The following is an 18,018-nucleotide window of genomic DNA, read 5'->3' as shown; positions in this document are numbered from 1 at the left end:
GCTTTGTCAATAAAAAGACTAGATAGTCTCGGTATGTATAGCACTTTAGTCCTTGTCTAATTCATGCATTTCTGTATTTTTTTTTAAAATGTTTGGAAATTGAAATTTATTGGCTTGGTTTATTTAAATTTATATCTGGTACGATTTAATTTGTCAAAAATTGTAATGACACCTAATTCCCATCCCTTGGGCAAATTCGTTAACTATGTAATTCTATCTTTAATTATAAAAACACAATAATAAGCATTAAGAGTAGATATTAACCCAAAAGAGAAGTTATGAAGTCAACTATGCGAAAATATCATTAAAAAATCCCAAGAAATGACGATCCGAGTCACGAGTGTCTAAAAGAATAAATAAAAAATTTCTCAAAATAAATTATTGTTTGGAAAACAAAAGTAGTAGCAAAGTAATAAAAAGAGAAGGAAACTCCAAGGCACTATGAAATACCAGCTTACCACGACAGTCTTCAAATCGGCTTTTAGGGCTGGCTACACACATTCTAGTAGTACAGAGACTTGCACAAAAGTACTTTTGAGAAAAAATTACTTTTTAAAACTTTTTAAAATAACCTTTGCTATATTGCACAAACGACTATCTTCTCCTAAAAATTTGGTCAAACACCTCATTTTGTTAAATAAGTATTCTTTAGAGAAAAAATAAACAATTTTGACCTCCTAAAAACTTAGCCTAATTAGGGTATTGTAAAACATCTCAAAAGTGTTTTTCCTTAATTATCAAATCATGTGATGACAACTAAAGTAATATTGAACTAAATAAGGATAACAAGTCAACAACACATGGCACTTTGTAAAGAAAACTAACACTAGTAAATTAACAAAAGTAACTCGGTGAGGACTACAAAAACTTCTTATTCTTGCGTTAGTAATATGTTACTCCCTCCAGATCAAAAAGAGTATCCACTTAGTTATTTGCATACTCTTAAGAAAATACTAACTCCTAGACAAAAATAGATAATTTGACTAAACTGCCCCTAATTAACTAGGTATTGAGATTTGATCACATATCACTTAAATAGGAGTAAATCTGGGAAAATAAAGTTAATTCTTTCTTGATTTGATAAGTGAACACTCTTTTTACTCAAGAAAAAAAAGGCTAAGTGGACACTCTTTTTTTATCCAGAGGGAGGATAATGCTAAAACAGTTAGAGTGCACAATCTTCTATATCTATATATAATATAAAGCTAGGCATAGACAATGTGATGTGGTACCTCTCTGTGGCCAAAGATTCTATATTTTTTTTGGTGAAATAGATACTACTGATATATTAATATTTACAGAAAATTACATAGTTGTAATGACATTTCAGCCATCAGATTTTTCTTTTTTCTCCCTTTTTTGATTTTTTTTCTTCCTTATTCGTTTACATAAAAATGCCTAAATATTAATTTCCCATGAACTTTAAGTTACAAATCCTTCATTATAAGCTTTAAATAACACTAAATTCTATACACATAATGACTTGAGTCTCTTGAGTTTTTCTAGCTTTGTTATAATCTTAAAGTCCAATTAAACTTTCATGCGTGATGCTATTTATTCATTCCCAAAGTTCATTTGGAAGCATGGACAGATCAAATAGGTACAACGTCTCTCATTTAGGAAGAGCAAGTTGATTGCTGTTTATATATAGAATAGTGAACCTATCCGCGCTTCGCGCAGATTAGACATCCGAATATTAATTTTGTAAATTTATTATTTTTAAATTCAAATATTTCAAATTTTAACCAATTATATTGTTAAATCTTAGTTTATATATTACTATGATTTTTCATTACGTGAGAGTTTTTTTGTCTTCAATAAATACTTGTACAATCTCCGTGAGTGAAACAATATTTTCATCTTTCTTAATGGGGTGTAAAGACGGTGTTTCAATAAATATTTATATAATCTATGTGCGTAAATTAATATTTCATTTTTCTTAAAGGAATATAAAGACAAAATTTCAAGAGAAATCGATCTCTTTCTGTGCATATGTAACCTTCTCCTTCCCCCCTTTAACCCTTTTATCTTTAACTTTTTTCTTTTTTCTTTTTTCCTTTCTTACTTGCTTTCACTTCCTAATAATAAAGATAAAGTAATAAGAATATAAGGTTCTCAAATCTCAACATAAAATATAGAATAATATATCAAAATAATGCATAACATATTATAGGATATGAGTAACATAGATATTATTTACACATTAATTATAGTTTAATTAGATAATACGAAAAGTACCAATATAGTAAGGAACAGTAAAAAACAAACTATCTTAATTGGAGCACAAAATTATTAGGAGTCAAAAAGAACTGATAAAACATTATAAATATATTATTTTAATTTTTTTATCGTTAAATATTTTAATTTAACAAATTTGATTAAAATCCTAAAATTGATATGGAGCATGATTCGGTAGCCATTTCCTTCTTTCTCAATTTTTGTTTTACCATATTTTTTTGGTCATTTTAATTATTATGCATATCCCCATGTTGAAGGTGGCAGCTAGTTTTTAATATTTGAAAATCATTTAAAAAAAAAAAGCATCAATATATGTCACAAGACTATAGAGCATAGGTAGAGATATGCCTAACCAGATTTAAAAATTCATGAATTCAGAGAGTGAATATAGCTATTTTGAAAGAAATATATTCAATGTTGAGATGAATATCACCGAGTGTCTAGGCTTTTCGATGCAAATGGCATAGGACGGATTATCAAAATTCAACAAATACTGAGTAAGAAGTAATTCTTGAATTCAAAAGGGTAAACTTTTCAATCAAAACATTAGCATATACCTTTACTTGTAAAGAAATTGATTCGTTGAGTGTCCAGGCTCCATCATGCAGATGGCATGACACACATTACCAAATTTCAATAAATAATGGGTAATAAGTAATTATTGAATTCAAAAGAGTACACTTCTCAGTGAAAACATTTGCATATATCTTTACCTGTAAAGAAATTGATCTATTTGAATATGCTTGGAAGATGACACATGCAGATAAATTCTAGCAAGATATTAAATATTCACTCACACATAAATTTCACAAGATAAGTTGTGACCATGCAAAGTAAAATTAAAAGCTAAAAAGGCAGTTTACCTCTTTCGGAAGAATTCCCAAATGCAATGTTGAAGACTTCTTCTTTCATAGGTAACGATTGTTGAAGCTAAAATAGATGGAAGATATAGCCAACATAAGGCTTAGGTTCATGCTTGTCTTTTAACCTCCCCTCAAATATATTAATACACATTAAATAAAATTAATTTAAGAGAAGGGTACAAGAATCATAACGTTTAGAGCACTAATTAATAGAGATTTTTAGGCTTTTCAGTATTAGCTAAACTAATAAAATGGAGGAGAAAAAAGCCAAAATAAAAGAGAAACAAAAGATGATTAGTATTCTTGTGTTGCAAGATGAATTCACCGTTAGTTATCAGTTAATACATATATTTATTGTCTTTACAATTTATTCATATCTTAAGTAACGTTGCTATGCTATGCCTCTTCATTTTTTTTTAAATTTATTACTACAATTCTTTATTCTTTATGGTCTTTATATATGGGTCTTTAAATGTAGTTAAAGGAAAAATGAAGGGAAAAATATCAAAAAGATGAGATAAAAGATAAATACATTTGGTGGCCATAGAGAGATGCCACATAGAATTAGCTATTCCTAGCTTTCTAATTTCATAAAGCTAGGCATCTCTTCGAAACGGTTTAGAGAAATTGAAAAAGGTGAATTTAAGAGAATTAAGAGGTGTAGTTAAAAAATTAATCTATGTAATTATAGAAATAAAAGTGATTTTTTGTTTTTTTAATATATACATATTAATTCTAGCCATGGTAATTATATATGGGTTTTTTGTTTTTTTTTACGAGTTTCTTCCTGCTTACCTCTATTATAATTATTTGGTTCCAAAAATATAGCATGTTCTCCAAGCAAGTTAAATTATGTCCTCATGTATGTATGACTTAGCAAAAATTATCGCTATAAATTTACCTTTGATGCGGGAGATATATACTCTCTTCTAATCTTTTCAACTCTTTTAATCATTTTTAAGCTGAGGTAAATCCTTCTGATTGGCATTTGTTGGAAGAGAAAATATAAAAGGCACGTTAAAAACATCGATCAATGATAAAAGATGAGTTTTACTTGGAAATTAACTATATAAATACATTGAAATTCCCAAAAAACCACGTGATTTCTACAACGATATTCCAAATTAAATTTAACTATCAATTTGATTTAAACATAAAAAAAAAAAAAAAGCATCAAGATAAAAAAGTAGAATTACTTGGCAAACTAACTGTATATACATTCGAGGATGCCAAATAAATGCGATGTGCTTGGCAACTAATTGTAGAACACACGAAAATGCTAACACCCACGAAAATGTCAACAAAATTTGATCTGTCCATCCTTCCAAATGAACTTTGGGAATGAATAAATAGCATCACGCATGAAAGTTTAATTGGACTTTAAGATTATAACAAAGCTAGAAAAACTCAAGAGACTCAAGTCATTATGTGTATAGAATTTAGTGTTATTTAAAGCTTATAATGAAGGATTTGTAACTTAAAGTTCATGGGAAATTAATATTTAGGCATTTTTATGTAGACGAATAAGGAAGAAAAAAAATCAAAAAAGGGAGAAAAAAGAAAAATCTGATGGCTGAAATGTCATTACAACTATGTAATTTTCTGTAAATATTAATATATCAGTAGTATCTATTTCACCAAAAAAAATATAGAATCTTTGGCCACAGAGAGGTACCACATCACATTGTCTATGCCTAGCTTTATATTATATATAGATATAGAAGATTGTGCACTCTAACTGTTTTAGCATTATCCTCCCTCTGGATAAAAAAAGAGTGTCCACTTAGCCTTTTTTTTCTTGAGTAAAAAGAGTGTTCACTTATCAAATCAAGAAAGAATTAACTTTATTTTCCCAGATTTACTCCTATTTAAGTGATATGTGATCAAATCTCAATACCTAGTTAATTAGGGGCAGTTTAGTCAAATTATCTATTTTTGTCTAGGAGTTAGTATTTTCTTAAGAGTATGCAAATAACTAAGTGGATACTCTTTTTGATCTGGAGGGAGTAACATATTACTAACGCAAGAATAAGAAGTTTTTGTAGTCCTCACCGAGTTACTTTTGTTAATTTACTAGTGTTAGTTTTCTTTACAAAGTGCCATGTGTTGTTGACTTGTTATCCTTATTTAGTTCAATATTACTTTAGTTGTCATCACATGATTTGATAATTAAGGAAAAACACTTTTGAGATGTTTTACAATACCCTAATTAGGCTAAGTTTTTAGGAGGTCAAAATTGTTTATTTTTTCTCTAAAGAATACTTATTTAACAAAATGAGGTGTTTGACCAAATTTTTAGGAGAAGATAGTCGTTTGTGCAATATAGCAAAGGTTATTTTAAAAAGTTTTAAAAAGTAATTTTTTCTCAAAAGTACTTTTGTGCAAGTCTCTGTACTACTAGAATGTGTGTAGCCAGCCCTAAAAGCCGATTTGAAGACTGTCGTGGTAAGCTGGTATTTCATAGTGCCTTGGAGTTTCCTTCTCTTTTTATTACTTTGCTACTACTTTTGTTTTCCAAACAATAATTTATTTTGAGAAATTTTTTATTTATTCTTTTAGACACTCGTGACTCGGATCGTCATTTCTTGGGATTTTTTAATGATATTTTCGCATAGTTGACTTCATAACTTCTCTTTTGGGTTAATATCTACTCTTAATGCTTATTATTGTGTTTTTATAATTAAAGATAGAATTACATAGTTAACGAATTTGCCCAAGGGATGGGAATTAGGTGTCATTACAATTTTTGACAAATTAAATCGTACCAGATATAAATTTAAATAAACCAAGCCAATAAATTTCAATTTCCAAACATTTTAAAAAAAAATACAGAAATGCATGAATTAGACAAGGACTAAAGTGCTATACATACCGAGACTATCTAGTCTTTTTATTGACAAAGCAGCATTATTTATCATGGATACTTTAACAAGGAAACATTTACAGAGACAGTGAGAAGATCATTTCTAGTGCATGTTCATTTGAAACAGTGGCTCCGCACCAACGAGGGTTGTGGTGTAATGACCGGTATTATTCCATCCTTAACCAAGAGGTCTCGAGTTCAAGCCCCCTTGGATACAGAATCATCATTTTTAGGGAGTGATTTGCCCTTACTGTGGAACTATCTGACACGAATCCGAATTTAGTCGGGCCGTAATGCAATATCGGACACTGATGGAAAATCTCAAAAAAAAAAAAAAAAAAAAAAAAATGTGGCTCTGCGGCTCGCAGGTCCTTGCCTCTGCATGTGTCATTGGTCCCATTTCTATCAATTGTAGGCAAACACCAAAAATCAAGAATTATATATACTACCAATAATAAACACTAATCAATTTATTTTATTTACAAGATGAATCAAAGTAATTTTTATTATTAGTGTAAGAAATTTTTATGCCGTTAGTCAATTTTAACTGTGGTATTAGGTAAACTATTTTATAAAAATCTAACATTTTTAGGATAGATAATTCTTTGAAGGGAGCGGCCCTGCTCCTTTATTTTTGGCTTAAGTAATATTCAATACACCCTTAGATTAATGCCATATGTCTTTGTATATTTTAAACGTTAGGATTTGTTATGGATTTATTTGCCTATACTAACTATTTTTAGTACGAGATTTATCCATAATGAAATTTCATCATATATCATCAAAGGATACATTGGGTTAGAAGCTAGTTAATTAGCTCTTTTTACTTAAGCCCCATAAAGACATAATATTAAAATAATAATTAGAAAAGAAAATATTGATTATGGGAGATGATCATTGAAAGGACAAGGCTTTGTGCAGTAGCAAGCTATGACATCGTTAATTGTAGCGCACTTTCCATTAGTGAAACCTTCACGTCTGCAAGCTCCGGGACACCTTTGTGGCCAATCAAGACACATGATGACAGGGAATTTTTTGCTCCTCTCATAACAATCCTTTGCCTCTGTTATAAAAAATAAAAGCAAGAAGAAAATAAAGTAAATAACATAGAAAGAAGAAAATATACTTTCTTTATTTTTTTCTTCTTAAAACTTTGTTTGATGTGTAATTCATATAGCAGGAAAAAATACGGATAAAAAAAGGGAGTAGAAGTAAATTGAAGACTAAATAAATAACCATCATCTAAGTAGTGCATGAAATCGAGAAGAGCACAATGAATATAGAGGATTCATAACTGATCTTAACTAGTTATGAATCGAGACATAATTGATTGAGAAACAAAATTATAAATCTAAATGAGCGTAGTGTGTAGAAGGTTACTGACTTTGAACTTGTGACATTTTTTAACAAAAGTTTTTTTTTTCTTTTCAATTTTTGATTATTTTAAAAAGTATAATAGGAAAGAAATTGTACCTGCATTGCCCATGGAAAACAACACAAGGAGAAAGAGACCTTTAAACAAATGCAAAGAGTGTTCCATCTGTTTTTTAATTAATCTTCTGAAGGGATTTTTGACAATGAGATGGATGAATGAAGGAAGCAATAGGCTCTCTTATATAGTAGATTAATACATCCCGTATTATTTATTGAGATCTTTTCCCTTTATCTAGATAATTTGGACAAAGACAATTAGAAAGAAAAGACAAGGACGCAACATTAAGCTATTTATTGCATTTTGCCTTTTTATGTGTACAATAATTACTCCTTTTTTTCGTTTTAGATACGCTACCAATTTCATTCAGATCATAAAGTAAATGGAGATGAGATGAAAGTAAATACACAAAGATTAGGATAATCCACTACATTTGGTGAGGACTGAGGGGGATGGGGCCTTGAGTTCGATTAGATATGGGCCAGGAAAGAGAAAGGCCATCCAAATAATCCCATAGTAGACTTTCTACAGTGCGGGAATTAATTGGGCAATTTGCACGATTGTCCTTATTCGGGGGTGGTCTTTAATTTCTTTTCTTTGCTAGTCAAAAGTTAAAAAAAAAAATCGTAATGTAGAGTTTGGATTTGCAAGACAGAGTTTGAAACTCTACCTTAAGGTAGAGTTTTGCCTTCAAGCATAAGCTTTCTATCTCACGGAAGAGTTTTGCCTTATGCCTGAAGGCAAAAGGTTTTTTTTTCCATATATATGTATGAGAAACGGTAAAGGTTTTAGCAAATGAAAAGATTTAGAATATGATAATAACAATAAAAAGTGTTTTGGGCTGATTCAACCAAAAACGTTACCTGGGCATTGATTGAATCATAAAGATCATCATTTACTACTACTACATGGGTTTATTGCCACATTTACTTGGAAGCCATTTTTTTAATTCATTAGTTAGTAGAAAAAACTCATAAAAATCTAAAAAAGGAGAAAAAAGATAAATGTCAATGAAGGCCATAGAGAGGTGCCATATAGGATTTTCTATGCCTAGCTTTATATAATATTTTTTTAATTCATTAGTTAGTAGAAAAAACTCATAAAAATCTAAAAAGGAAGAAAAAAGATAAATGTCAATGGAGGCCATAGAGAGGTGCCACATATGATTGTCTATACCTAGCATTATATTATATAGATTTGCCTATATTCAAGTTTTATAATAATAGGAGCCTGCCATAATTAATTCTATTATACGGTTGACAATATTACCTAGCTATGAAATCATGAGCTACAATGAAATTACTGGCTAGCTAACCAAGTTATAATATAATTCTTATCAAAGTTCGAATTTTTTTTTTGTGAAAATTTTCATCACTAAATCCATGTATAGAAGTATTATTTCTAAATTTGCTAATTAATATCTTTCATAACCGCGCGAAGCGCAAATGCATTCACTAGTCGTATTTAATTGCAGGGTTATGTTAATTGTTAAGAGCTGAATTAATGGCTTAATTGATCATCTCAAAATAAAGTTCAATACATTGATGGCTTAATTGACCATCTCAAAATAGAGTTAAATACTCCCTCCGTTCACTTTTATTTGTCCACTTTAGAATTTTCACGCTGTTTAAGAAATAATAAATGGAGTACATAATTTACCAATGTACCCATATTAATTGATGCATATTTTTATTGGATTTGAAAAATAATTTGAAGTGAGTAATTAATACTATGGGTAAAACAGTAAAAAAAATATTGTCTTATCTTAATATGTGAAAAATGACGAGAAAAAATAAAAATTCATTTTAAAAATAGTGGACAAGTAAAAGTGAACGGAAAGAGTCCATTGATGGCTAATTGACCATCTCAGAATAGAGTAATATACTTTAATGGCATAATTGAGCATCTCAAAATAGATTTAAATACATTAATGGCTAATTGGCCATCTCAGAATAGAGCAAAATACTTTAATAGCATAATTGACTATCATAGAGTAGAGTTGAATCACATTAAGACACTTGAAGACTTTTGTGGGGCATGATTACCTCTTTTATTGAGCTAACTAACTAAATAAGATTAACATACATCGTATTTTAGGATTTTAAAAGCATCTATAAAGCCGCTCCTAGTCTCAACCAGTACTCAACTTCTCTAATCACATTCCCTCTCTCTCTCTAGTTATATCTCTCTCTGTGTGAAGATGGGACACTCCAAGCGTTTGTTGGCGACTTGCTTCCTTGTAGCAATGCTGCTTTTGGCCACTGGTTTGTCTTCTTTCTTCATAAATTTTTATTATATAGTTTTCTAACAGCCTCATTATTGTTGTATAATTAGCCGATGTAATTTCTATGTGTTGGTAATGTGAAAGAATTTTACAATATTAGATATCTACAAGATAATTACGATACTATCAGGTCATCTAAATAATATTTACAAAGTGAAATTGATAATTTTAAAAGAGTTTTTAAGCTAGCGCTTGGCCATAAATTTTTGTGCAGGAAAAAAAAAATGGTTGCAGTTGTGTTAATTTTTTTTTTTTTTAGAACTTGAGTTATGGTGTTTGGACAAGCATTTCACTTGAAAAAAATAATTTGAAGTATTGTGAGCGCAAAAAAATTTTTACCCAAACTTGACTAGCTTTTGAAACTTGAATTTTTTTTTAAAAAAAAACTGATCAAATTTCATGGACAAACAATTAATGTTTTCAATTTTGTTTTCTTTTTATAGAGAAAAAGCTTCCAAAAATCTATGGCTAAACAGGATTTAAATTTATATGCGATTGACTATCTGATTAAGAAATACTATATACTATCAAATCATTCAAAGAATATTCTCTTTAAAATGTATTCGCATAAGATGGTTTACCTAATTATACAACAGGTAAAACTGACTGATGGAATAAAAACCTCTTACGCTGACAACGTATATAACTTGATTTCTATCTTGACAATGTTTATAATTGATGATGATTGATGTTTGCCTACAATTGATAGAGATGGGACCAATGAGTAGTGTAGAGGCAAGGACTTGCGAGTCACAGAGCAAACGTTTCAAGGGGCTGTGTGTTAGCGACACCAATTGCGCCACCGTTTGCCTGACCGAAGGCTTCACCGGCGGACACTGCCGTGGCCTCCGCCACCGCTGTTTCTGCACCAGAGACTGTTAAAAAATAAAAGAGAAATGATCTTTTCATTGTCTCTATAATTGTTGCTTGTTAAAGTATCCATGATAATAGTGTTGTTTATCAATAAAAAGATTAGATAGCCTCTTCAAAGTTATATATCTGGTGCTTTAGTCCTTGCCTGGTTCATCTATTGTTCTACTTCATGCACTTCTGTTTTCTTTTTAAAAATTTGGTAATCCGAATATTATCAATTTGATTAACTTAGGTTCATATTTAATTTGTTATGATTCAATTTGTCTAAGTCGTGATGGCACCTAAATTAATCTGTTGGAGAACCCTTTAATACGCATAGTCCATGCATTTTAATTATGAAAACACAATAGTAATAAACTTTAGATATTAAATCAAAAGAGAAGTCAACTGTGCGGAGATATCATAAATAACCCCCAAGAAATGACGATAAGAGTCATGAGCGGCAAAAAAATATAAATACAATTTTTCTCAAAATAAATTATTGTTCGGAAAATAAAGGCAGCTGCAAAGTAATAAAAACAGAAGGAAACTCCAAAGCGCTATGAAACAACAGCTTACCATGCTAGTCCCCAAATCACCTTTAAAGCCGGGCTACACACTCTATTAATACATGGATCGATACCAAGACAAAACGTGCGGTAAGTGTAGCATGAGTACAATAAACCACATGCACCCAGTAAATATCACAGGTTGTCCCCAACAAAGTAGTGGCGAGGGTTGGCTCAAAATACTTGCTTAGCCAAATTGTACAATTATCGTATGATCTTGACAGATAAGGCATAATCAACACGAAATAATATGCGTGCACCGATATAATATGATCTGTATGCACAAATATTGAATTAGTTTGTAATATTGGAGGTTTTAAATTGAACAGACAAATCTATTCGTGAAAGAGCATGACTATTCTAAAAATTCATCCCTCATGTTTTACAAATATAAGGACTCTCCTGAAGTAGCGTAAGAAAAACTATAGTATACTAGGGCTTTGTTGGATCCTGAAAAGAATACCCAACAATATATCTTTAAGGACATTGGTTCTTTTATAGCGATTTCTTATTTTTTTTCTAACAATCTTAAAAAGATATTATTGCATTGTGAAGTAGATATGACTGCCATTGAAAAAAGAAAAAAAGGATATAGCAACAAAAATTAAATGATGTCGTACTTTATTGCGTTGTTTGCTGTTGTGAATCTAATACCACAATTTGCTTGAAGTAACGAGGGGATATTGACAATAGCGACCTTCCTAACCCAATAATCTGTTTGGCCGTTTGGTTCCAATTGATTCATTTTTGAATTGCAATTTTATCTCATGACTTTATTGATCCAAATGATTGAAGTGAAATTCTCTTCTGCTTATTAGTGTTGTGTAATCACTTGCCCCATATGGCTAACGCACGAGAAAAAAAGGGACTCTTATTCATAATTGTGTGAAAAGGTACAAACGAAAAGCGATTTCATCAAATTAAATGGATCAAGAAAAGGTGATAAAAATCGGGTTATAATCTCTTTCTCTATTTATTATTTGGTTATGAATTTCTACCCTTTGCATGATTTGTGTGAAATCTATCTTCATAAATATTAGGGAAGATGATCTATTTGAGATGCTCTTGAAATGCATGCTATCAATATTTGAGATGCTTATTAATTTGTTGTTCCATGCTAAAGAAAATTATGATGGCATAAATATATTACATAAAGATCATGTACATTTAGTTTCGAGTATATGAATCACTTTATTTGAATGGATAGCATCAATACTTGAAAATAACTGTGATAATATATATTTAATCATTTTGATGTTCTCTAGTGAAAAGATGACATATTAATGTTGTAATTGCGCATTATACTTGACAATAATAATTAAAAAAAAAATGAGTATTTGGAATTATCTAAAAAATATACTTAAAAATATTTAAAGTGAGGGTGTTTGATTTACGATTAAAAGTCAAATATTGACCTTACTAACAATAACATATCCAGTGTAGTCTCATAAATGGTGTCTGGAAGGGTAGAATGACACAGACCTTACCCCTACCTTTATGTGGTAGAGAGGTTGTCTTGACCGACTCAAAAAAGGAGACATCAAAATAGCAAGATACAAAATAAATGCAGCAAATGATAGGCATACACATCAAATCATAGGAGACTACGCGATAATTGAATATTACTACTAAAAGGAAAAGATGAGACAACACACAACTACCTACTAGCCTTCTATCCTAATCCCTGACCTCTATACTTTTCTATCTAAGGTCATGTCCTCAGTCAGTTGGAGTGTTATACCCTATTTTAACCGGAGTCAAAATAGTTTATAACATTCCGGTAATTCCGGGGTTAATTAAAGTTGAGGAGTCGCTACCTAATTATTTATGGTGAATTAGGACACCTAAAATTCATTAAAGTTATTTTTAAAGTTAACTCCGTTTTAATGTCTACGAAACCAAATGATTCTAGGTACGAGTTCAATTAATCTAAAGGGAAGGTATTAGGCATCCTTTAGAATCCATTAAAAATGGTTAACCGACCGGACTTATTTATAAGGCTAAGTATAAGATAAAACATAATCATTTTTAAAGTCCAAGTGTTGAGAGGAAAATAGTTAACTGATGCTAAATATGGGCGGAAGTTATAAGGCTTATACATGGATGATAAAAATACTAAAATCAAAAAGTGCAATAGTTGAGAAGAATTAAACTTGCTAGAAAATAGTTATATATCTCAAAAGGAAGTGACTGTCTTTGATTTAAAGGATTAGGAAAATTTGATAATAGTTCATTAGATTTCAACGACTTTGGACTCTAATGAAATCCGAATATTAAGACGACCTGAAATCACCCCTTTTCTTTTGAAAACTCGGCCGGTTTAAAATGTGTCCTAACTCGTGAGACTCCCAATTGTTAAACTGATTTTTAAAGTTGAAACTTACTTGAAATAAAAGACATTTTTTACTAAAAGTATTTGCTCAATTACGACTAATAATATCATTAACACATCTTGGTTATTGCTTCCTAAAATTAATCACTCGAGACTAACTCTTATAGGGTCAAGCTCTAGGTAAAATAATCTCACCACAAGGTCTAACATCATAGTCAAACAATCATCCAAATAGACAAAGAAAACCACATAAACAATGTATAAAAGTAAAAATAGTGAAAACTATAATCAGGATGTCCACTGTTTTGCTTCACCCCTCTCATTCGTTTTCTGTCTGGTTGTAGTTCGAGAGGAGTATATGAGGGAAATGAGGAGGAGATGTTATCAGATTTAGCGGCGGCATAGTCTCCAAATGAGACTGCTCGGGCAGTGGGAGTCTTTATGAAGACTCCATTTTGCTCCGGAGTGTACATGCAAAAGAAAGGGAGAATAATGATTATATGGTATTCATGCTTAGCAAATTCAATCAAGAAAAGACCTTAACATAGGAATGATCAATTTACACATGACTTAAGAAATAATTCATGATGACAAACAAGCTGTTAAGGCCTGAAAAAATGTACATGCGACCCAACAGGCCCAGCACCTTCAATCATAAATAAGAAATAATAGCTCGTATCTAGCCTAACAACTCGCATGAAGGCAGTGGAAGAAAAAGGGAAAAACGTGACCTGTTCATACATACTAAATCATCCCGATATATACTAAGTATCGCTTGATATACAGAAGATATACCCTTCTATACTTATACAAGGTATGTATATACCTTTGCTTTCACAACATATACCTAATACATATAGTTCTCGTTCAACCATTTACTAAACATTGACAAAGAAGTACATGCAAGGAAAACATTTCATTTCTATATATAGAGATTCCCCAACATGTATTTATCACCCTTAGTTTACAGTACAATAATCATAGCTAGGTTTTGTTTATGCAATTCCAAAGGCAAAGTAAGGTAAGCAGTTTATATTAATCCCAAAGATATAGTCCAAAGGAAATGGGTGAGATGGTTCACACTCAAACATCACACAAAGGACAAGTACAAAGAAATGATTGATCTGCAAAGGGGAAATCTAACTTCAAAACAGAAGAACACCATATACATGTTCAACACTTATACATTAGCATAGTCCTATGACTGATCAAGTAAACTGGAACACAGGAAGGTATGATGTCAAAAGTTCAAACCCATTCTTATGTATCAAGTACAGATAACACAAAACACCTTAAGAGGAAAGGGAATAAGGAGGACCATGGTGCAAACAGCCATTTCTCATCTGCCCTTAAACTATATTGACACTTTCAACATTCAGTTTTATAATCCATACAGAGAGGGGGTGTGTTTAGAGGCATTTTGAAACTGTATGCTTAATCTTACTTAACAGCATAATAAAGGCTTGATTAATTGGAAATACAACAAGAATGTATCTGAACAGGATACAAGATTAGCAACAGACCAAACAGGCATTAAACGAAGCACAATGCTGACCATTCATTCTAACAAATGATCCTAATTCAAACAAGGACCTGCACCACATACAAGTAGAAATTGAGTATTGATCGGAATAATTAGACTTAATACCTAAGAATAAACTAAACCAGATTAACGATTAGCCCATACTAACCTAACTTAAACTAACAATATTGTGACTAACACACGGTTTTAATCAATAAATACCAAATATACCGTATTAAACACTGTTAGCAAATACTTACTACTTATGCTAAGCAAGTAATCAACCAGAATCATTTAAGACATGAACAAATCATACTTCTTCTAACCAAGCAAACTGCTAAAGCAAAACAGATGTTGAAAAAGCTTAAAGAAAGAAAGATTACCCCTTTCGGGTTGCAGTGAAATGGGACGTCGAGGCCTCGAATCTACACTCGATTATTAACAACTTCGAATTTTGAATGTACTCAGATCCGAAACATTTCGAATAGACACAGAGAGAGATTGGGACTAAGGAGGGTTAGACACTTTCCAAAGGAAAACAATGACGGCTCTAGAAGAAGATCCCCTAAACTGGTCTTACGCATTTGTATTTATAGTATCAAGATAGGGTTTTCAGATTCAAGTTTTAGGCGGGATTCCAATCCCTAGGGTTTTTCAAAACGAATCAAATGGATCCGTTGAAATCCAAACAGGTCTTCACGTGATTTGCTGCAGAGTTTTGCCCGAAGTGGACCAAATTCCTCTGGTCTTCGAGGATCTGTTGTGTTTGAAACGGGAAAAGGAATCCTCTGCCATTTCAACGACAGAACAAAGACGTGAGGGAAATTTTTTCTTGGAAATGGAAAGACAGGACTGTGCTCGGTTGAAGGAGATTAGGTTTTTTTTAGAAATGGAGGAAGGAGAGAGAGAGGGAGGAGAGAGAGAGGGCTGAGGTGCGACGTGCATTGAAAGGGATTAGGTTTTCCTTTTCTTTTCGTTGTAAATGACGCACAGGGCCGGGTCGGTTTCGGGTAGAAATAGTGCGCTAGTCGGGTGAATTGGGTAGTGTGGGATGTTCCGTCTGGGCTATAAAAATGGGCTTCAAATAGCTGAATTTGTGGTAATTAATTAATTCCTAAGTGATATAACTTGTATAATATGTATCATGTGATTAGTGATTAATATGTAGAAAATAAAGACTTAATTTAACGAGTCCAAATCCGAAAATAAAATGATGATGAAACCAGTGTTTTAAAAGGCGTTTTCGGGGCGAGCCCCGGGGCGAGCCTCGATGCGAGGCGTACCTAAATTGCCCCGAGGCTATGGTGGGAGGCGAAAGTATCGAAAGGCGTACGCCCAGCAATTCGGGGCGTACGCCTGGGCGTTTGGGGCGTACGCCCGGGCGTTTGGGGCGTACGCCCGGGCGTTTAGGGCGTAAGCCCAGAATTTTTTTTCAAACTAAAACGAAATTTGTTAAATAAGTCCTTAGTATAATGCCCAAATTCTCAAAAGTCAACATGTAATTACTCAAATGTTTTAAAAAGGAACTGAAATATTAAATTTAAAAGTCAAGACTTTTTTTTATTGCTAGAATGCCTAATATATGTTCTTTTCCAACTATTTATCTTGTCTTCTACTATCTCAAAAAAGTAACGAGCAGTCACTTGTACTTGTAAGTAGCGTATAATAGATTGTTCTAATTAGTTTTTTTTGTGGGGGTAGAGCATATATATATATATATATATATATATATATATATAGACGTATAATATATTGTTCTAATTTTTTTTTTTTTTGTGGTGGAGCATATATATATATCTCTTGAGTTCAGCCGGTGCTCTTTGGGCCCCATCGTCACGTGAACTTTTATATATATATATATATATATATATATATATATATATATATATATATATATATATATATATATATATATCACTTATTTATAGTTTTCTTCATTTTTTACGCTATTTCACCTATTTAAAAGTATTGATTATAATTATATTATTTTATAAAATATTAAAAATTAAAACCCCATGGGGCTTACGCCCCGTGCCTCGGGGCTTACGCCTCACTGAGGCAGACGTAAAACGCCCCACCTTACGCCTTCGCCTTTTAAAACACTGGATGAAACAACGTACTGCTAGTAATGGTGAAAATAAAAGTGACAATATTAATAGTAGTAAAAAATAAAAATAGTAGTGAAAATAAAATATTTAGCTCGTTAATAATTTAGAAGCCCAAGGGAATAAATAGGAATAAAGGAGGGACGAAATTGGGTGTCAACATGGAGTATTGCCATGTCTTGTATAATCACCTCCCCCAGTACTTCTTTGGCCTACCTGTACCTCTCCTACCCCCTGTAACGACCAACTTCTCGGACCTCCACGTTGGCCTATCCTCACATCTCCTCTTCATATGCCTGAACCATCTTCCCACATCTTGTCCTCCTCTGATGCCACTCCCACCTTATTCTGTATAATTTTGCTCCTAATCATATATTTTCGGGTATGCTCACACATCTATCTAAGCATCTTCATCTATGCTACATTCATCGTCTGAAGGTGAGCATTCTTGTTACACCTCGGAAAATTCCCCATTTACATACATCGAATAGACTAATGAAGAATACGAGAATATGATATCTTAATAAGAAAGGAATGATGTTTGATGACCCTAATCGGGATTTCAAAGACATTTAAGGTAAGAGAAGGAAGTTGTTAAGGAAAACAAGTTATATGTTATGTGTCGGGCAAGGATTTCGAGTATCGAAATAATGAGGGTTTAAAGACGACTTAGAGAAGAGTTATAACGACCCTTAGATTGTTAATGAAGTACTAAACAAGTGTTAAGAAGGTTCCATACGGATCAAAGATCAAAAGAGGTGATGAAAATAAGATTCAGTGAACTGATGAGTTATACGGTCGATTATACGGACAATATAATGCTATACGGCCCGTAAAGTGAACCATAGGAGTGTCACAGAATGAAGTTGCTGAAGGGTTAATTTCACGGTCGATTATACGGACCGTATAAAATTATATGGCCCGTATAATATGCCGTCAAATTGACACATATTGGGAA

The 18,018-nt window shown here is 31.9% G+C and overlaps 1 protein-coding gene and 1 long non-coding RNA gene across 3 annotated transcripts in view; one reads left to right on the top strand and one right to left on the bottom strand.

Annotated features, from left to right (window-relative positions):
• Window positions 1–6,714: 6,714 nt before the first annotated feature.
• LOC132602132 (uncharacterized) lies at window positions 6,715–7,617 on the bottom strand. Its single transcript, XR_009567611.1, has 2 exons — window positions 7,438–7,617; window positions 6,715–7,027 (listed from the first exon to the last, which is right to left on the bottom strand). It is a non-coding gene; the product is annotated as an uncharacterized LOC132602132 (long non-coding RNA).
• A 1,882-nt stretch (window positions 7,618–9,499) lies between these two features.
• Window positions 9,500–18,018, top strand: part of LOC132603120 (defensin-like protein) — a 41,540-nt gene continuing 33,021 nt past the window's right edge. The window contains exons 1-2 of one of the 2 annotated variants that reach the window (XM_060316021.1): window positions 9,500–9,660; window positions 10,390–10,676. In XM_060316021.1, coding sequence (XP_060172004.1) covers window positions 9,597–9,660; window positions 10,390–10,562 — 237 coding nt within the window. In that variant the 5' untranslated portion in view covers window positions 9,500–9,596 and the 3' untranslated portion in view covers window positions 10,563–10,676. Of the gene's footprint in view, window positions 9,661–10,389; window positions 10,677–18,018 lie in introns of those variants that run through there. The other variant, XM_060316022.1, reaches the window with a different exon arrangement.

This window comes from Lycium barbarum, chromosome 7 (assembly GCF_019175385.1).
Source record: "Lycium barbarum isolate Lr01 chromosome 7, ASM1917538v2, whole genome shotgun sequence".
In the NCBI taxonomy this organism is placed as follows: domain Eukaryota; kingdom Viridiplantae; phylum Streptophyta; class Magnoliopsida; order Solanales; family Solanaceae; genus Lycium; species Lycium barbarum.
This window is presented reverse-complemented; position numbering and strand designations above follow the sequence as displayed.